We start from the raw sequence: 21,942 nt of genomic DNA on the forward strand, positions 1-21,942 counted from the left end.
TGGCACAAAAATCTTTTACATTTCCCTTACGCTTTGATATGATGCTCAAAAGATAAGAGAAATGTACATAACTCCAACCAGATTAGATAGACTTGTGTTGATTAGAAAAAGAAATAACCAATTCACGATTACTTCAAATTGAGCTCCGCAAGCATTTGCTTACATCTGAAAAGAAACACACAAACTCATATTTGGAGAAAGGAAGCAGCTGAGACACTCAGAATAGAAAGGGATACAATGATGTGTTGAATACAAAATTCTATCCAAACAAGATTACATATTTATACACTGCATTCGAACAATCTAGAACCAAACTCTAATCTAAGTTTAATCTCTTAATCATAACTGAAAGCATAATCAAATCTGCTTTACTCTACCTTGTGTCACCACGTCTCTGTACGTCCTTTGGTGGTCCTTCATTCCAGCTGCACTCGTAGTAACCAATTCTTGGATAGTTTCAAGTTGAGTACATCCAGTCTTGATGGAATCTCGTGCTTCATTTTGATGTCATGTGAGCTCCGGCATGTTGCTTCTTCAACTGATCTCTAACAACATCTTCAATTCTTTTTTTTTCCTGTGACAAATTTCATGATGATGCACTCTTCGCCAATCTTGTCATAATAAGGGGCCTAATGAATTTATCAAAAAACATATAATCCGTCAACGAAGAAATACTAGAAAGGCTAGGCCACTTTTCAATCAGATTCCTACTCTCCAAAAGTCTCAGAATTTGCATACGCGGCTCAAGCCTCTTCTCGATATTGTGGCCAAGTGCTATCGGAAAAATTACAATACTGGATACACTGAACTTCCCAGTGGCAAGGAGAAACTCGATTTTGTTCTTCAATTTGTCTCCAGGTGCTGTAAAAAATGTGGTTGCTTCCTAAACTTTGCGACTATACCTTCATCAGAAAATCCCCAAATCACGGAGAATTTGCAACTTGACTTCCCACATCCGTTCGCTTGTATGATTAAAAACACCAACAGCATAAACAAAAGCTAATGTAGTGTGAGGGATCCTAATTTCGATGGCCTTTTCTACAGATTTCATCATAGTATCCGACTTAACCAAGAAAGTTCTTGGAAGAATGTAGAGAAAGTGAAGGATGCGCTCCATTGGTATGTTACACCTCTTCAAGATTTCGACATTTGGCATTAAGGTTCTCTCCAAATCGGATACAACAAACCAGGGGCATCGTCTCAAAAGTATGGCCACATCTTCATAGGATCCCAGCAAGCCCTTGAGCATCAATAAATTGGGAATGATCTATTGGACATTATTTATAATCATATATTCAAGATTACATAATTGAATATAAATAAAGCAATATCTTCGAACAACATGTATTTCACGTAAACCATAAACATAATAGGATCGAGACATACCTTGGCGATCCATAGCGGAAGCGATTGAGGAAGGAGGAGATGAACTTCCTCGGACTTTCTTTGGCGTAGTGGCGCAACTCCAACTCCAAGGATTTGTTTCTCTCTCTTTCCCTCGTTTATGTGTTCTCTTAATGTGTGTGATTTGATGGGATCACCACACTTGTATTTATAGGCAGAGAGAGGACAAACCCTAAAAGCTTTTTCCATCAAAGAGGCCCATAAAATAATTAGTAAATAAGTTTCTTTTTGACCAAGAATATAATCTTCCGTCTACTAATATTACTAGTTGATCACAATCAATTCTAATCAAATCTTAATAATATATACGCACGTTTCTTTACTTGATAGCCAAGGGGGAATGAATATTCATTCCACAAAAAGATTATGTAATCAATCTTTTCTAATTATTGGTGATCAATCGGCACATATACATATACATATATAGGGATGTGATCAGGTCCATAAGTGAAATTCTGTCAAAAATCAAAGCAAATCTCAACCATTGGATCCTGTAATGTAACCGTTAGATTAATGCCACGTGTCACCTAATAATGTAGATCGTGTAGTCTAATAATGTAGCTCGGCTAATAATGTAACACGTTGTAGTCTAATAATGTAGATTGTGCAGTCTAATAATGTAGTCTAGTTAATAATATAACGCTTTTAGTGTAATAATGTATCTCGGGTATTATGATCACAACCATCTAATTTGAGGATCCAAGGGCTGAGATTTACTTTGATTTTTGACAGAATTTGCCTTATGGACCATAGTGCGCCCCTACATATATATATATATATATATAGGGATGTACTAATATGCTAACTAATTTTAAAGTGCTAACGTACATCCAATCACGTGCTGCCACGTGGCACGAAAAATGCAATATTATATACAGAAAAATGCAATATGAATTTCGACAGATTGCATTTTTGTTATATGAAGATTGCATTTTTTATTGTTGAGTTTTGCATTTTCGATATTGACTGTTTAATTTGCATTTTATATCTATACGGATTGCATTCATATATGTGAAAATGCAAAACTTAACAATATAAAATGCAATTTTGTGAAAATGCAAAACTTAACAATTAAAAATGCAATTTTCCTATAACTAAAATGCAATCTGCAGAAATGCATGAACAACTTCACAAATGTGTATTGCATTTTTATATATACAATATTGCATTTTTCGTGCCACATAGCAGCACGTGGTTGGATGTATGTTAGCACTCTAATTAAGGATGCGCCCTAGTGCTCCCCTATATATATATATATATATATACATATATATATATACACATATATAGAGTTGTGATCAATGTCGAACCAATTTTAAAGACCGAACTAGAGACCAAATCTGGGCCATTAGATCTAGTTTTTTTTATGAGATGTGCTGCTGCGAAATTTTTTTCTTCTTCATTACTAGCCCATTTTACTTCATTATATAGGTTTATTACTTCATTCTGTACTTCAAATGCTTCTACACGTACTTCATTCCAACAATTTATTACATTATTCCATGTGTTTATTAAACCATATTAGCGCCATGGCGTTGGTGATAGATATTGTAGAGAGAAAGACCGACACGCAACGGCGAAACCACATTTACGTACTGAAATGAAGTAAAAATCCACTAGAATGAAGTAAAAACCTACTAGAATGAAGTAATATGTTCTGCAACGAAGTTAAATCTTCGTAACATGTTAGTATGACTTATTTACCTTCAGATGAATTAAAATAGGCTCGTGATGAAGGCGAAAATAATTTATAAATTTATGTATCTTATCCATAAAAAACTAGATCTAAAAGCCCTAATTTGGTAGGGTTCGGTGGTTCGGTCTTTAAGAGTGGATTTGTGGATAATAGGACTATATATATATATATAAACATATATTCTCTTTAGAGAAATATAATATGATTATTTAATTAATTGATATGTGACAATAATTAATTGATAGTCAAATAATTAGGGTAAAATGTGTCTTATACCAAATAATGTATTATATTAAGATCCAATTCTATTTAGGATTCTATCACATGTCACATATGTGAGACATAAAACTTACATTCTCCCACTTGGCGAACATGCGGGACATAAAGTTTTCGATTCTTTCACTTGTCACACTTGACAGAGCCACAGTAAAAATAGACATAAAAACATAAGGCGCGCATAATATTGGATTTATAAATACTTTCATCATTGGCAAACATAAGTATTATATTAGAGAGACTACTAATGCGGGTCATGGCGGGCGTATATCATTCAATAGTTATAGTTCCTTCCATGTACCACATCACCAATATCCACTCTAATATAATCTAAAAGTGACACCGTGTCCGTAATTGTCTTATTTCAAGACCTCCTGCATTAATACTAAAAACGTACACATGCATATCAAATAATAAGTATATGCAGGAAAAGTAGAAACAACTTTATTGAATTCAAAATATTCATATCTTAAGTGTCTGAACCAACATGGAAACAAAAGATTAGACGTTTCCATTCCCAAGACCCATTCTGTTAACTTATTCCATAAATGTCTTAGGCGGTAACGCCTTAGTCAATGGATCAACAACCATAAGTTGTGTGCTTATATATTACATAGATATTCTTTGTTCCCAAACTTCATCTTTGACGACAAGAAACTTTAATTCTATGTGTTTAGCTCCTTTTGAATACTTGTCATTCTTAGAGAAATATACGATTGCACTATTATCATAATACAATTTCAAGGACATGGATATTGAGGAGACAATACCAAAGCCTGAAATAAAATTTTGCAATCATTAATGCTTCAAAGCAAGTCATAAATTCAGCTTTAATGGTGGGTGTTGAATTAGAACTTTGCTTTACACTTTTCCATGACATGGCTCTTCCGGCCATAAGAAAAATGTAACCAAAAGTTGATTTTCTAAAGTCAACACATAAATCAAAATCTGAATTAGAATATCTAATCACTTCTAATTGATCAGATTTCCTAAATATAAGCATATAATCTTTTGTCCCCTTTAAGTATCTCATTATCATCTTTGCAACTCTCCAATGTTCAATGCAGGGTTACTTTGGTAACAACCTAGCATTTTGAACGCAAAGCTAATGTCTGGTAGTAAAGACTTGAGCATACATCAAACTTCCCATAATAGATGCAAAGGAATATTTTCCATCTCTTTAGGTTCTAATTCAGTTTTTGGACATTGATTCAAACTGAATTTATCACATTTATGAATTGGAACAACACTTGGAGAATATGCACTCATGCCATATCTCTCTAAAAGATTCGATCTATGTAGCTTTTATGAGACAATCCAAAAGTACAGGTGATTGATCACAAGATATTTTTATCCTATGACGTAGGATGTCTCACACATATCTTTTACGTTGGAATTTTTAGAGAGATAATTTTATTGTCATGTAGTAATCCAATGTCACTACTAGCAAGCAATATATCATCAACATACAGAAGCAAAAATATGAACTTTCTCCCACTAACCTTGAGGTATATGCACTGATCAACGGCGTTTTCTTTAAAACCAAAAGCAGTAATAGTGTCATGGAATTTAAAATACCATTGTCGAGAAGCCTGTTTCAATCCATAAATTGATGTTTAAGTTTGCAGACTAAATTTTCATTCCCTTTCTTAATGAAGTCTTCAATTTATTTCATGTAGACTTCTTCTTCCAAATCGCCATTTAGAAAAGCAGTTTTCACATCCATTTGATGTAGTTCCAAGTCAAAATGGGCTACAAGTGCCAAAATGATTCTAAGTGAGCCCTTCTTTGATACTTGAGAGAAAGTCTCTTTATAATCAATGCTATCGATTCTGAGTATAATCTTTGGCAACAAGTCTGGCTTTAAATCGTTCGATTAAACTGTTCATGTCGAATTTGGTCTTGAAGACCCATTTACTCCCAATTCACTTGTGTCCATCAGGCAATGCGACAAGGTCCCAGACTTCATTAAATCCATAGATTCAACTCTTCTATCATGGCATCAACCCATTTATTAGAATTATTACTCTTAATGGCTAGTGAAAATGAAACCGGATCATTATGCATACCCCTATCGCATTTAGATTCTTGGAGATATATCACATAGTCATCAAAAATGGCCAACCCTCGTTTTCATAGAAAACGCCTTAATGGCACTCCTGTAGATACTTCTTCCACACCTATGTTCAATGACTTTGGCATCATCATTAAGTGGTTAGTCATTCAAATATTGTTAGGCTATTCAACAATATTTGACACACTTAATTCTTGAGAAAATGAAGGAAGAAGGTTATACCCTTATTTCATCAATGACCCCATTACGAGTGTTAGAACTTCTACCGATCTCACCATTCTCAAGGAATCATATATCTCCAGTTTCCACAATTCTCATGCTATCATTAGGACAATAAAACTTATACCCTTTGGATTTTTCTGGTAACCCATAAAGTAACTACTAAGTGTTTAAAATCCAATATCTTTTCTTGCGAAGAGTATATTTTAGTTTCTGCTGGACAGCCCCAAACATGAAGGTGCTGCAAATTGGATTTTCTACCTGTCCAAAGTTCATAAGGGAGTCTTTGGTACAACCTTACTAGAAACTCGATTTAATACATAAATAACGGTTATAAGAGCATAAATTCACACAACAATATGGGTAATGTAGAATTATCATCATACTTCTAACCATTCCCATGAGAGTTCGGTTTCGTCTCTCAGCAACATCATTCTGATGAGGCGTACTTGGCATAGCATATTAAGCATAAATGTCATGCTTTTCTAAGTATTTGGCAAAAGGTCCATGTAATAGATTTATTTTAGTGGTACGACCATAAAATTCACCACCTCTATCAGATCGAATAATTTTCACCTTTCTACTTAATTGTCTTTCATCCTCAGTCATAAAATGTTCAATTGTGCCTGATATTTTTCTTGCAATAAATAAATCCATAACGCGAAACAAATCGTCAATAAAGGTGATAAAATATTTTTCTCCACCAAAAGTCGAGACATCAAAAGGTCCGCAAATATCTGTATGTATAATTTCAAGAGCCCAGTGCTTCTTGTGGCATTTTTCTTATTGTGTTTGGTTTGTTCACCTTTAATTCAATCCACACAAACAGTAACTGTAAAGACTAAATTCGAAAGAATATTATCCTTTACAAGCCTCTTAATTATTTCACTAGAAATATGATAGTTCCTTTATGCCATAAGAATGATAAATTCGAATGAATATTATCCTTTAGACGCTCCTTCGATTGCAATGTGAACATGAGATGGACTCTCCTCCTAGACCAATACGTTTCCTATTTTTTTTAAGAGTCAACTAATCTTTTATAGTGAATCAATTTGGAATGGTCCATATTAAGGAGGTAAGGAAGTTAAGATAAATTGGACAAAGAAATCTTTATCCACCTGCAATCTAACTTTTCTAGCTTAGAAGAGATGTTATTTATGTCCATCACATGCTCGTACATAGTCATCATATTGCATGCTTATGAGATCCTTCATAAGTTTTTCTGCAAGAGAATTATATGCAGTTGTGAAACGATCCTCAACATTCTGCAAACATTCTTTTAAGCAAGTGAAGCCAATTCAGGGGAAAATTGGTGTTTATTGACCAAAACATTGCAGATTTCAGGGATAGGGATTAGTCTTTTAAGCTTCCAAGTGGAAAAGAGGTGGATTGAGGAGTTGCAGGAAAATGAATTAGGTTTAATAAACAAAGAGGAAGATGAATTACATTTGCGTGCAATTGCAATCATGTTTAACACAATATATGGAGTAGAAATACTTCTTGAGCAATAAAAGCTGAAATATACAAGAATGGATAAATAAGCATCATACATATACAGCTTGAGAGCTGGTTCAAACCTCCTAATTTTACCTAGTCAATTGCTACTTGAAATACACCTTCGGGTAATCTCATCGCCATAAGGCCTAATAAGACACTAAACATCTATTCACCTTTTACTTAACCTATTCAGTGTTACTTAAAAAACTGAGCTCCGCAGGCATATGCTTACACCTTCAACTCTTTTTTTCCTGCGACAAATTTCTTGATGATGCACTCTTCGCCAATCTTGTCATAATAAGGCCTAATGAATTTATCAAAAAACATATAATCCGTACACGAAGCAAATAATGAAAGACCTGGCCACGTTTCAATCAGATTCCTACTCTCCAAAAGTCTCAGAATTTGCATTCGCGGCTCAAGCCTCTTCTCGATATTGTAGCCAAGTGCCACCGGGTTAGCAACTATACTAGCAACCCCGTATTTCCCAGTACCAAGAAGAAGCTCAATTTTGCTCTTCATTTTGTTTCCAGATGCTCTAAAAACAGTAGGTTGTTTCCTAAACATTGCCAACGCATCATCATCAGAAAATCCCAAATCACGGAGAGTTTGCAGCTTGGCTTCCCACATCCCCTGGCTCGTAGAGTGAAACAGACAAACAGCATAGATAAAAACAACTGAAGTGCGAGGGACCCCGAATTCGATGGCCTTGTCTACAGATTTCCTCATGATATCCGACTTGACCACGAAAGCCCGCGGTAGACCATAGAGCAAGTGAAGGATGTGCTCCATTGGTATGCCACATCTCTTCAAGATTTCCACATTTGGAATTAAGGTTTTCTCCAAATCATGTCTCACAAACCAGGATAATCTTTTCAAAAGTCTGGCCACATCGTCATTGGATCCCAGCAAGCCCTTCAGCAACGATAAATTGGGAATGATCTTGTTTGCTATACTTGATTGTAAAATCCTCTTATTACTGGAAATCATCTTGGCAATCTCCTCGGAAGAAAGCCCCAAATCTTGGAACACCTTCAATCTGGATTTAATACCCTCAATAGTAAACCCTAGAATCCGAGGATCATATATTACTAATTTCTGCAGCTGAGCAGTCGTAAAGCTATTCTCTTTGAGGAACGAAAGCACTGAATCAGCTCTTTGGGGATCTCTTAATTTCGGAAAACGCGATGAAGCTAGTGAAGCCGATTCAGGAGAAAATCGGAGTTTATTAATCAATAAATCGCAGATCTCAGGGTTAGGGATTAGTGTTTGCACCCTCCGAGTAGAAAACGAGAGCACATTTGAGTTGCAGAGAAATGGATTAGGGTTTATAAACAAAGAGGAGAGATGATTACGTGCAATTGCAATCATGTTGAGAGAAACAGCAGGAATTAAAAACGACTTGCCTGTGAAATCGAAGGAATTGAAGCTACTGGAATTAGGAATTTTGAAGGAGCGGCGTCGCCATGGCAGAGTGAAGAAGCTCAGTTTCAAATTCAATCAATATTTAAAATTAAGTGTTTAGAAAGATAATGTAGGAGTAATAAAAAAAGGGATTTATATATAAATAATTTTCTTATTTTTCTTTAATCTCACGAATAATTTTAACATAAACGACGCTCACACCATTTATATACTCTCGTCCACAAATAAGATAGACTTTTACTTTTCAACTAATAATAATTCAACTAGTACTTTTTTTTACATGTAACTCTCTACATTATCAAATTTGTATTAAAATTCGAACTACTTAAAAAAAAAACCATCTACGTAGATACAAAATCCAAACAGAACCTTCACCTATTCGTGCACGGGGCAGGTGCTTCCTTTAATGGCCCCATTGTCAATCATCCATTGCAATCGATACGACAAATGCTTTCTCGAGTTGTATATTGTAACCATACTTTCTCGACCAAAGTTGTAAGGGCCAAGTTTGCACAACTGCACCCCCAAATCAATTGATCATGTGATATTAATGGATGGTTCTTAGAAGACAGTTGGGTTCCCGAATAGCACCGGTCTAACGAGCCTTGTGCGATGTCGGAGGCGACGATAGCCCCGTGTATCATAAACAAAATGGCACAAAAATCTTTTGCATATCTCTCACTCTTTGATGATATTCAATAAATAAGAGATACAATAGGTACATAACTCCAACAATCTGTTGATTAGAAAAAGGAATAACTCAGAAAAATCACTAGTGTGAGGGACCCCAAATTTCATCATAGTGTCTGACTTAGCGAAGAAAACTCTCGGACTAGAGTAGAGGAAGTAAAGGATGCGCTCCATTGGTATGCTACACCTTTTCAAAATTTCGACATTTGGCATTAAGGTTTTCTCCAAATCGGTTGAAACAAACCAGGGGCATCGTCTCAAATCGGTTGAAACAAATCATGTTGAGAGAAACGGAAACGGAAACGGAAACGACTTACTTTCTGCAAACTCAAGGGACTCGAAGCTACTGGAATTAGGATTTTTGAAGGAGCGCCGTTGCCATTGCAGAGTGTGAAGAAGCTCAGTTCCAAAGTGCCATTTTCATTATAGTAGTACTCCCTCTGTCCCGCTTAAGATGACACGTTTTCCTTTTTAGTTTGTCCCAACTAAGATGACACATTTCCTTTTTTTGGTAAATTTCTCTCTCCAATTAATACACCAAACCACTTTTTCTTACTCCTATTAAAATATACTACATCTTTCTTTATCTATTTACTTTAATACTTACACTCACATTCTCTCTCCCCAATTAAACATTTTAACCAATAACTCCTAAAATCTCGTGCCGGCTAAGCAATGTGTCATATTAGCCGGGACGGAGGGAGTAATTAATAGCAACGATTTATTATCAACATTTTCTTCTGATTTATTATAGGAAAAAAATCAAATTTTAATGGAAAGATAATGTAACGGAAAAAAGGGATTTATATACAAATAATTTTCTTTTTTCTCTTTTATTTCACAATAAATTTGAGTATAAACGACGCACACAAAATCTATTAGTCTTGTCCACAAAATAGGACAATATCATAAGAGCGTCTCCGGTGGCGCCCCTCCCACTAGAACTTCCACTAGCCCTTCCCACAAAAACTGTCTGTCACGTCATCACTAGCTCTTCCCATTCCACTGCCACATCACTAAGACTTCCCACTGCACTAGGACTTCCCGCAATTATTTAATTTACGGACTTAAAATTTACGGAATTAAAATGTCGACACGGAATACGGAAAAATTCGAAAACTTCATTACATAATACTTAAAAATAATTACATAATTAAAAAAAAATTACATAATTTAAAAATAAAATTACATAATACCCTCGGCTCTCACTCCTCCTCGTCGTCCCCGTCGCCCGTGCCGCTGCCGCCTCCGACGTCCCCGCCCCCAATCTCAACGCAATAATCATCAATGAGTGGCATCCCTAAATCGTACCGACATTGGTCTACCACATCCTTGCACAGCCTTTTAAACTCAGGATCATGCGCGCTATACCACCTACTCGTGCTCTGCATCAGGGTCTTTGTTAGCTGCGCGCGGGCGAGATGGTCGTTCTCTGGGCTTTCTGGGGCCTCCGATTTGACCTCGTAGGACCCACTGCCGCTGCCGCTTCCCCTCGCCATCCGCTGTGCAGCCTTTTGCCCCATCGGGCGACGATGACGGCGAGAGTCTGATCGTGGTAGCGGGGCCACTTCCTCGGCTTCGGGGAGGTCGTGCGAACCAGCACTGCTGCTGTACTCACCGGAAGAGTTGATCTTCGTCCGCTTCCAGCCCGATTCGACACCAATCGCAAACTTTTGCTATTCCCTGACCACGAGAAAGGCCTCCCATTGGTCAAATGTTTTGAACTTCAATTCTTTGTCCGGGTACTGGGCCTAGGCTTGTTTCTTCACATCATCCTCAGACATGCCACTGGTTGCCATGCGCATGTTGTTTTGGTAGAGGGCAGCAAAACGACTGAGCTTAGGCTTCAACCGAAGCCACTATTTCTGGCATTTCTCGGAAGTGCGAGGCTTCGCCCCAGACGCTTTGACTATGAGGTAGGCCTGACTAATGCGATGCCACATTCGGTCAACATACTGGTTCGGCCCGACATAGGGATCCTCTACTACACCGATCCATGCCTTCGCAAGAGCGGCATTTTCCCACACGGTCCAGATCGTCCTCCTCTCATTCTCATCCTCACCCTCCTCCTCCTCTGTCCTCGTGTGCGAGGAAGAGCTCGGGACTTTGCCCTTGCCCCTACCCCCGCCCTTGGCCTTGCCCTTGCCTTTGCTCCTGCCCTTTGCAGCAGGCTCCGCCTCATCGGGAGTCTCACGGATCGGCGATAGCCCCAACTCCGCTCCCAGCTCCTCAAAAGAGAAAGTCTCGATGCCGGCGTACTAAGTCTCCGGAACAGTACTAGGGGATTCATTGGCCAACAAATCTATATATGGACGATAGACAGATTCCCTAGGCGTCTTCGGGCTCCTGTGCTGCATCGACCCACCCACCACCATATTTGGCGGCGTACCGCCCATCCCCACTGCCCCGGGCATCATCCCACCCACCCCCGCCATATTTGGCGGCATATCACCCATCCCCACGGCCCCGGGCATCATCCCACTCATCTGACTCATCCAAGTGTACATATTGTAGAACATTTGGAGAGTCATCCCCGGCATACCGCCCATCCCCGTCATCCCCGCCATTTGGGGATTCATCCCCTCAAAGTTTCCCTCCGTTCCGGTGGGAATCGTGGGTGTGTTTTCTCCGCTCGTGGTGGGGGAGTTCTTGTTGTACTTCATTGTAGTAGAAATGAAATTTGTAGATTTAGAGAGAGAAACTTGTCAAAACAAGTGGTGTAAATGAAATGAAGTTTAAGCTGCCCTATTTATAGAGTTTAAAAAAAAAATTCAAACTCGGACGTCCGACCTTCGCCACTACGGCGGATGTCCGCCCGCCCGTGGGGGTGACGGGCGTGCCCATCCGACGGGCGTTGGGGACGGGAGTGGGCGCCCTTCCATGCCACTACGGCGGACGTCCGGTCGGACGTCGGCGTCGTCCTACCGCGACGTCCGCCATTGGAGACGCTCTAAGTTTATCGACTCTCTTCCCTTTTTCTATTTTAATTCGTCCGTTATTTTCCAGGTTAAAATGTTTAACATTTTGGAATAAAAAAAGTGGAGTAATATGTATTATATTCACATTTTATTACCAAACTAATACTCTCTCCTTTTCAAGATAATTGGGGCATTTTTTTATACAGAATTTTAAAATTAATGTGTTAAAGATTAAAGAAGAGAAAAAAAATACTTAAAAAAGAAAAGTAAAGTAAGGGATATACAGAGAGAGTAAAATATGAGAAGATAAATTTTTTGGCAAAAAAAGTAAAAGACAACAACCCAAAAAGTAATACAACTCCGCTACTTTGGGGCATTACCTTTTGAATACATTTTCTTAATATTTCTTAAATCCCGTGTCGGAGAGAATTGTTGTCATAGATTCAGACATTCACAGCCCTCCTGACCGCTGAAAGGGACGAGATCGGGGAGTCGGACACTATTAGTTCAGGATCATTGTATGGCGGAGTGCACCTTTTTGTAAAATCAATTAAGGAGGGATATTAATGTAGGTTTTGATATTAATAAATGGTTCTTAGAAGACAGTTGGGTGCCCGAACGGCACCGGACTAACGCGCCTTGTGCAATGTTGGAGGCGACGATGGCCCCGTATACCATAAACAAAATGGCACAAAAATCTTTTACATATCACTCACTCTTTGATATGATGTTCAAAAAATAAGTGATATGTACATAACTCAACCAGGTTGAGAATTCTGTTGATCAGAAAAGGAATAACACTGAAAAATCACTAACCATAACATAGAGACTTAAAGATGCTGACAGATTAGTATTACTAACATAAACCAATTCAGAAAGAGGAATTACTACTACTATATAACAGTTAATCCAAGATGAACACAATATTTGGAGTAAAAATACTTCACTAACAAGGCAATAAACACAATTACAGTCAGACCAAGCAACACCGGTGTTTCTAATCTCAGGACGAGCAATCAGAACAAGAACAAGAAGACGCCACAAAACATGTCAGACGAGTATAGAGCAAGTGAAGGATGCGCTCCATTGGTATGCTACACCCCTTCAAGATCTCCACATTTGGCATTAAGGTTTTCTCCATATCGATTTAGAAAACCCGGGGGCATCTCTTCACAAGTCTGGCCATATCGATTTAGAAAACCCTGGAGCATCAATTAATTGGGAATGATCTTGTTCGCCATACTTGAATGTAATAAAAGTATAAACACCACCAAACAGCGGAATGATTCTAACCTCCTTAGTTTACCTAAACATTGCTACTTGAAATACATCTTTCTGATGTGTTCTTCAGTGAACTCATCGCCATAAGGCCTAATAAGAAACTAAACATCTATTCACCTTTCACTTAACCTTACTTCAAATTGAGCTCCGCAAGCATTTGCTTACACCTTCAACTCTTTTTTTTCCTGTGACAAATTTCTTGATGATGCACTCTTCGCCAATCTCGTCATAATAAGGCCTAATAAATTTATCAAAAAACATATAATCCGTAAACGAAGAAATTCCTGAAAGACTAGGCCACTTTTCAATCAGATTCCTACTCTCCAAAAGTCTCAGAATTTGCATCCGCGGCTCAAGCCTCTTCTCAATACTGCACGCAAGTGCTACGGGACAAGCTACAACACTGGATATATTGAACTTCCCAGTAGCAAGAAGAAACTCTATTTTGTTCTTCAGTTTGTGTCCAGATGCTGTAAAAACATGTGGTTGCTTCCTAAACATTGTGACTATACCTTCATCAGAAAATCCCAAATCACGGAGTGTTTGCAACTTGACTTCCCACATCCCTTCACTTGTATAATTGAAAAGATCAACAGCTTGAATAAAAGCAATAAAAGTGAGAGGCACCTCAATTTCAATGGCCTTTTCAACAGATTTCATCATAGTATCCGACTTGACCAAGAAAGTTCTCGGGCGAAGGTAGAGCAAGTGAAGGATGCACTCCATTGGTATACTACACTTCTTCAAGATTTGCACATTTGGCATTAATGTTTTCTCCAAATCGGCTAACAAAGCCCGGGGGCATCTCTTCACAAGTCTGGCCACATCATCATTGGATCCCACCAAGCCCTTGAGCATCGATAAATTGGGAATGATCTTGTTCGCCATACTTGAATGTAAAATCGCCTTATTACTGGAAATCATCTTGGCAATCTCCTCGGAAGAAAGCCCCAAATCTTGGAACACCTTCAATCTGGATTTCAAACCCTCAATAGTAAACCCTAGAACCGTAGGATTATATATGACAAGTTTCTGCAGCTGAGTAGTCGTAAAGCTATTCTCTTTGAGGAATGATAGCACTGAATCAGCTCTTTGGGGATCTCTAAGTTTAGGTAAACGCGATGAAGCCAATTCAGGAGAAAATTGATGTTTATTGACCAAAACATCGCAGATTTCAGGGCTAGGGATTAGTGTTTTCACCCTCCGAGTGGAAAACGAGAGCACATTTGATTTGCAGAGAAATGAATTAGGGTTTATAAACAAAGAGGAGAGATTCTTGCGTGCGATTGCAATCATGTTGAGAGAAACAACTGAAATAAAAAACAACTTGCCTGTGAAATCGAAGGAATTGAAGCTACTGGAAAGAGGGGTTTTGGAGGAGCGCCGTCGCCATGGAAGAGAGCGAGGAAGCTCAGTTCCAAAGTGATGCTATTTCGATTAAAAATAAAATACAGTTAAAATGATGTCATTTTTGCTTCTTCATTTTTTTTTTAAATTTAAATTTTTTATTTATTATAGGAATAAGTTTTATTTTTAATTTATTTTACTAGCCCATAATAATACAATGTGTGAGTGTTGGCCGAGGTAGTTAATGCGCAGATCAAAATTTATAAGTTAGAGTCATCTGGCGTATGAACTTTAAAATTTATGTTTATATTTCAATAAAAAAATAATAATAATAATAATAATAATATAGTGATATGTTTTTTATTTGATAAAAAGTGACCTAAAAAAAGTTAGTGTTTAAATTATACTCATATAGTAGAAGATAGAAAATATTACTCTCTGATTATAGCCATATTTTTCAACGAATTTTAATCTCAACTTTCAGTTAATCGATTTATTTAAATTTTCAATTTAATTGAAATAAAAAACAATAATGTCTAATTTACATAAAACTTTCTTGTAGTAACAAGATTTTCCCGATTGATGAGTGTATTGTCAACCATGTCAAGATGAAGATTTTGACTTATTACTTGATGATAGTATTATTAGTGATAATGATATAACATCATACAAGTAACTAGTAAGAGAAGAAGAAGCATAACAAACATGGCTCAATGTATAACAAACAATCCCATATGCCTTATTCTTTTTGCTTCAATCACTTGATTATTACAGATTGGAAAATGTAAAATAGTAGTATTATAAAATCTTGTAGCTAAACTATATGGTGATAATAATAATAATTATAACAAATGGCAAGAATTTCTCTCTAGAAGAGAGATTAAGTTGCATTGGAATTTTTTACCTGTTCAAATCAAAACATTGGAAGTGAAACAACATCACTAAACAATGCAAAAAAAACACACTTTATACAGTCTTAGGAAATCAGAGAAGATGCAGCAAAAGGTATATCAGATCAGAACAAGTAACACCTATGTTGCTAATCTCAGGACAAGCAATCAGAACAAGAACAAGAACATGCTACACTATGTTGATGAGCATTACCTTTTTAGCTTAACTAATCTGCATCACTAATTCATACAAATTCACCAAGCATCTACTTATAAAGCTTCTTTTTTTGCATTCATACAAATTCACCAAGCATCTACTTATAAAGCTTCTTCTTTTGCCTCTCGACAAATACCTTTATGATGCGTTCTTCGCCAATCTCATCATAATAAGGCTTGATAAACGTGTCAAAAAATTCAGCATCTGTAAAGATAGAAAACACTGAAAGAGCTGGCCACTTTTCAATCAGATTCCTTCTCTCCAAAAGTCTCAGACTGAGCGTGAGTTCTAAGTAAAAGTATTGGGTGAAAGTAAGTGGTACCAAAAGTGGGGAAAAAAAAAACTATATCTTCGTGAAGTTTTTATTACAAAAATTAAGTCACAGTAGAATTTGGAGAAAACAAGTTACACAAAAGGGATTGGTTGGACTTTAAATAGCTATAACTATAATTATTTATCGCATCCCAAAACGGAAAATCCTAGATCCACCATCGGGTGTTGCCATCCCGACTAACTCGACGGTAGTACTGCCAAGACCAGCATTGCTGTCATCAACAATGCAACATAGATGGCAATGGCACTAAGCTCTTAGAATAATAAACTCATTATCAACATTGTTAGTTAAAGAAAAAGCTAAAGGCAAAGTGCATATTGACAAATTATTTGCCAAGAAAGGGCATAGATGCATCAAGATCAAGTCCAGACCAAATATGGACTGCTGCTTAGATTCAAATATACCCTCAAAATAACACATTACTAAATCAAATGCAACCAAAAATGGCACCAAGCAAGAAAGTAGAAAGGGTGCCTCTAATTCTTCCCTAATATCACAAAAAAACCACAAAAGAAACTACTGATGCTTAGCCCTATCCTCTCTGCAGCTTACACGAGTTTCTCATCTCGTTTCCCATCCCGAGCTCTACAGGCCACGAGAACTCACCAACTTCATCCAAGTGAGGACTCACAAACTTCTTACAAAACACATCATTTGACATCTTACACAACGCAGGAAGATGTGGCCATGCTCGAATCAGACCCCTCCTCTCCAACATCTCCAAAACCTCAATCCGGGGCTTATACCGCTGCTCAGCGCTGTACATAACCGATTTAGGCCACCCAACGATGCAAGAAGCCGTATACTTCCCAGTCCCAATCAGCAACTCCTTAACCCTCACCAGCTTATCCTCCGACACAGTAAACACCTGCGGTGACTGCCTCACCATTCTCAGGATATCATCCTCCGAGCACTCCAGGATATCCCGAAAAGCCTGAATCTTTCGCTCCCACCTCCCATTCGCCATCGACCCAATAACCGCCACCACATACACAAACACTCTAGACCCCCTGCTCACCCCCAATTCATCAGCCTGGTCCACGTATTTCCTCACGACCTCTGGCCTATTCAAGAAGAACCGCGGTGCATAGCAGCAGATCGTGAGAATCTGCTGCATCGACACGCCACAGCTCCTGAGAAGCTCGACGTTAGGCAGCATGTTCGTCCTCAAATCCGTGCTAAGCATCCATTGAGCCTTCCTAAGCACTTGGGATACACATTTGTTGGATCCCAGCAATTCCCTCAGCAAAGTCAGTCGAGGGATCAACGCTTTGGTAGCGCTACGATGCAAGATCTTCGGCTCCTTCGAGAGGACTTCGGCAATGACGCCGCGGGGAAAGCCCATGTCTTGGAAAACTCTGATTTTCGGCTTGATTGTTTTCTCGAGATTGGAAGAGAGCAGCTGAGGCAGAAACTTCACCGCTTTCTCAACCTGGGATTTGGAAAAGCCGATCTCTCGGAAGAATGAGAGCATTGAATCATACTCTTCGGGGGTTTTCGATTGGGTTGAAGCGGAGGCCGCAATCAGAGCTACCTGAGGTGAAAATTTGTGCTTCTGCAGCAATAAATCATACAATGCGGGGTTGTTCACGGATTTTTTCTCTGTAGAAGTTGAGAAATGAAGCACAGGGAGGAAAAATCGAGCTACGGTTTCATCTGGCGGGCGCAGATTCGTCGAAAACGATGAGATGAAATTTCGGCGCAAAATTGAGTGAATCATGACAAAATTATTCTAGACTGGGATCGGCGAATCATACATATGCTGCGCAATTTGGATGAAATGAATGCTCGCGTCGATTAAGAGGGATTTTGTTAGGGTTTAGGGTTCTAGTCTTCATCGAACTGGGAAATTGGAATTCTTTGTAATTTTTAGGCATTTTTGCTATATTTAAAAAAGAATACATGAAAACAATTATTTTAATTATGTTTAAATTTATAGCCTTCTGAAAAAACAATGTCAAGTTTGGACCCAGGGTGTTAAAACAAGATTAGTATAAATTTGTGGATTAATTATATTGCATATTCTAGTACTAGTTGGGAGATTTGATGTATTATTCGACATTGTTTTAGAGTAATGAATGAGGACGAATGTTGATGGATACGTGATCATAATTGTTTTTTGCTTTTTTTGGACGAAGATGATCCTCATTACTTAACTAGAATTGCTGATTCTTTATTTTTACATTGTCTAATAAAATTAGATGTCAAATAAATGAACTGAGCATATAACTAAATCAGCGTATTTTGTTTTCGTTAATTTAACCTTCATATTTATGTTGATATCAACCAAACGGAACATCATAATTCGTACATGCTCCTCTTTTGGTTGGCATCCACCATCTTATAAATCTCTTATATCGAAACAACACGAGATATCCTCTTTAAAAGAGAGTTCGAGAAAAAAGTAGGTTTAATGATCGATCTATAACATAGTCTATTGGCGTTGTTCAATAATCCCTATCATAATTGAGTCGAATGAATGTAAAAGTGCTTATGTATTCTTTTTAGTACTTTTTTAATCAAGTGCAGAGTTGTTGAATATCAATCACTATTTATGGCTTTAAAAATTTGAAAGAGGTACACTTAGTTACACTTTTATGTCTTACTATGATTAATTACAATTAGAGGTTATAATTACTATTTAGTTCAACAATTAAGCCCGTCTAGCTCAGTTGGTAGAGCGCAAGGCTCTTAACTGGTCGTGGGTTCGAGCCCCACGGTGGGCGAATTTATTTTTTCCAATACTTTAACATCATTACTACGATGTAATGTACCAAATCATCTCTATCTATGGATGTCAATCGGGACAATCTAACAAGCCCTACTCATCATCTACTTATAGGGCTTAGAAATCAAACTATTTACTTAGAACTTAATGACAAAGTGCAATTTATCTACTTATCGCTATCTATGGATGTCAATCAGGACAGTCGAGCAAGCCCTTACTCATCATCTACTTATAGGGCTTAGAAATCAAACTATTTACTTAGAACTTAATGACAAAGTGCAATTTTACTCTAACTGTGCCAATGAGCATGTTATGGAAATGTTTATTGAACACTATCTATGTATATGAATAATAAGTTAGACTCGATAATATATATTTCAAATTTTAAGTAATTGTCTCCTTTTGGGGCTAGAAAAACATAACCATTTGCTAAATTCAAAGCCGTCAAACTAGTTAATAACTTAAATGAAATGTAGTACTAGGACGATTAAAATCAAATTAATAAGCGAAAATTTTGAAATTATAAACTAATAATCATCAAACTAGTTAGGAGGATGAATCTCATTTTAGCTTGATCAGAAGTTGAAACGATCAATACATCAAAAATTCTAGTTACCACCATAAGAAGTAAGAATCATCAAACTAGTTAGAAAGATGAATCACAATTTAGTTTTGTATTGTTTCAATTTTATCATATTTCCTCGAAGGTACATCATAATTTAGCTCTAACCAATAAGCTAGAGGTTCAAGTCAATGTAGGGAGAAATTTCAGAATATGAAATTTAATTTTCTGACTTTTCAAAATATAAGATTGAGGCGTGCAAAATTTTTCAAATAAGAGATTTTTATCCTTTTTTCTCTCTCTTTTTTTTCATTATTTTACTTATAAAATATATGCATTGATAAAATTACCTGACAGAATTTATTTCTCAATCGTTTTTTACATCTTCCCTAGTTTACAAATGCTAATATGATAATCTTTCCTAGTCATAATCAAAAGAGGCGAGTCAGATGAATATAGAGTAAAGGTCAAATGTGGTCCTTAACATATGACCGTTTTATCAATTTGGTCCTTAACATTATCATTTTGATTATTTGGTCCCTCACAAATAAATTCGGACCTGAATCGGTCCTCACTTAATAAAACCGTCAAAAAAATAGACGGTGATTGCAATTTGACTATATTAAATTACTAATGGTAATTAATTACACCTAATTATAATTCTTAATTCCTATTAAATTACAAATTATTCATTTCATTTTGCAACCGATACTATCTTTTTTCCAATTTTGCTAATAGGAAAAGAATTATAATTAGGTATAATTAATTACCATTAGTAATTTATAAGATTGAGGCATGCAAAATTTTTCAAATAAGAGATTTTTATCCTTTTTTCTCTCTCTTTTTTTTTAATTATTTTACTTATAAAATATATGCATTGATAAAATTATCTGACAAAATTTATTTCTCAATCGTTTTTTACATCTTCCCTAGTTTACAAATGCTAATATGATAATCTTTCCTAGTCATAATCAAAAGAGGCGAGTCAAATGAATATAGAGTAAAGGTCAAATGCGGTCCTTAACATATGACCATTTTATCAATTTGGTCCTTAACATTATCATTTTGATTATTTGGTCCCTCACAAATAAACTCGGACCTGAATCGGACCTCACTTAACAAAACCGTCAAAAAAATAGACGGTGATTGCAATATGACTATATTAAATTACTAATGGTAATTAATTACACCTAATTATAATTCTTAATTCCTATTAAATTACAAATTATTCATTTCATTTTGCAACCGATACTATCTTTTTTCCAATTTTGCTAATAGGAAAAGAATTATAATTAGGTATAATTAATTACCATTAGTAATTTATAAGATTGAGGCATGCAAAATTTTTCAAATAAGAGATTTTTATCCTTTTTTCTCTCTCTTTTTTTTTTAATTATTTTACTTATAAAATATATGCATTGATAAAATTATCTGACAAAATTTATTTCTCAATCGTTTTTTACATCTTCCCTAGTTTACAAATGCTAATATGATAATCTTTCCTAGTCATAATCAAAAGAGGCGAGTCAAATGAATATAGAGTAAAGGTCAAATGCGGTCCTTAACATATGACCATTTTATCAATTTGGTCCTTAACATTATCATTTTGATTATTTGGTCCCTCACAAATAAATTCGGACCTGAATCGGTCCTCACTTAACAAAACCGTCAAAAAAATAGACGGTGATTGCAATATGACTATATTAAATTACTAATGGTAATTAATTACACCTAATTATAATTCTTAATTCCTATTAAATTACAAATTATTCATTTCATTTTGCAACCGATACTATCTTTTTTCCAATTTTGCTAATAGGAAAAGAATTATAATTAGGTATAATTAATTACCATTAGTAATTTAATATAGTCAAATTGCGTCATCGTCTATTTTTTGACGATTCTATTAAGTGAGGACCGATTCGGGTCCGAGTTTATTTGTGAGGGATCAAATAATCAAAAAGATAATATTAAGGACCAAATTGATAAAACGATCATATGTTAGGGACTACATTTGATCTTTACTTATGAATATATGAAAGTGGCGAGGGCCTTAAAATTGTGGTTTCAAATTATCAGGTTAGTGCTTATAAACTAGAAGATTAAAAGACGATTGAGAAAGAAATCTTACGTAGAGTAGTTTAGTCAATTCATATACTTCGTGGGAGAAGTATTAAGAAAAAAAAGAAAAGAAAACAGAAAGGTTCAAATTCTTACTATGAGAATTTTCATGCTTTGATCTCATATTAAAAAAATCAACAAATTTAATTTCAAAATTTCTCGTTATAATGAGTAGGGTCCTATTCTAATGCTTATAGCACCCTAATCCAAAATCAAGACTAAATCTTCACCCTTAGATTTTAAAACGAGTGGATGGGATT

At 36.5% G+C, this 21,942-nt stretch overlaps 3 protein-coding genes and 1 pseudogene across 3 annotated transcripts; all 4 read right to left on the reverse strand.

Moving 5' to 3' along the window:
- Positions 1-557: 557 nt before the first annotated feature.
- Positions 558-1,261, reverse strand: LOC148932940 (uncharacterized; annotated as a pseudogene).
- Positions 1,262-7,155: 5,894 nt separating this feature from the next.
- Positions 7,156-8,687, reverse strand: LOC125202033 (transcription termination factor MTERF8, chloroplastic-like). The gene is made up of 2 exons (XM_048100346.2): positions 7,343-8,687; positions 7,156-7,288 (listed from the first exon to the last, which is right to left on the reverse strand). The coding sequence occupies exon 1, from the start codon at positions 8,538-8,540 to the stop codon at positions 7,398-7,400; it is 1,143 nt and encodes a 380-aa protein (XP_047956303.1). The 5' UTR covers positions 8,541-8,687; the 3' UTR covers positions 7,156-7,288; positions 7,343-7,397.
- Positions 8,688-13,072: 4,385 nt separating this feature from the next.
- LOC125200473 (uncharacterized) lies at positions 13,073-14,919 on the reverse strand. Its single transcript, XM_089063754.1, has one exon. It carries the CDS (start codon positions 14,777-14,779, stop codon positions 13,619-13,621), a length of 1,161 nt encoding a protein of 386 aa, XP_088919880.1. The 5' UTR covers positions 14,780-14,919; the 3' UTR covers positions 13,073-13,618.
- A 1,639-nt stretch (positions 14,920-16,558) lies between these two features.
- LOC125200484 (uncharacterized) lies at positions 16,559-18,133 on the reverse strand. Its single transcript, XM_048098124.2, has one exon. The coding sequence runs from the start codon at positions 17,989-17,991 to the stop codon at positions 16,804-16,806; it is 1,188 nt and encodes a 395-aa protein (XP_047954081.1). The 5' UTR covers positions 17,992-18,133; the 3' UTR covers positions 16,559-16,803.
- Between the last annotated feature and the right edge of the window lie 3,809 nt (positions 18,134-21,942).

The sequence above is a fragment of the Salvia hispanica genome, chromosome 2, assembly GCF_029641045.1.
Source record: "Salvia hispanica isolate PSC_SH4W2 chromosome 2, Shi_PSC_v1, whole genome shotgun sequence".
NCBI lineage: Eukaryota > Viridiplantae > Streptophyta > Magnoliopsida > Lamiales > Lamiaceae > Salvia > Salvia hispanica.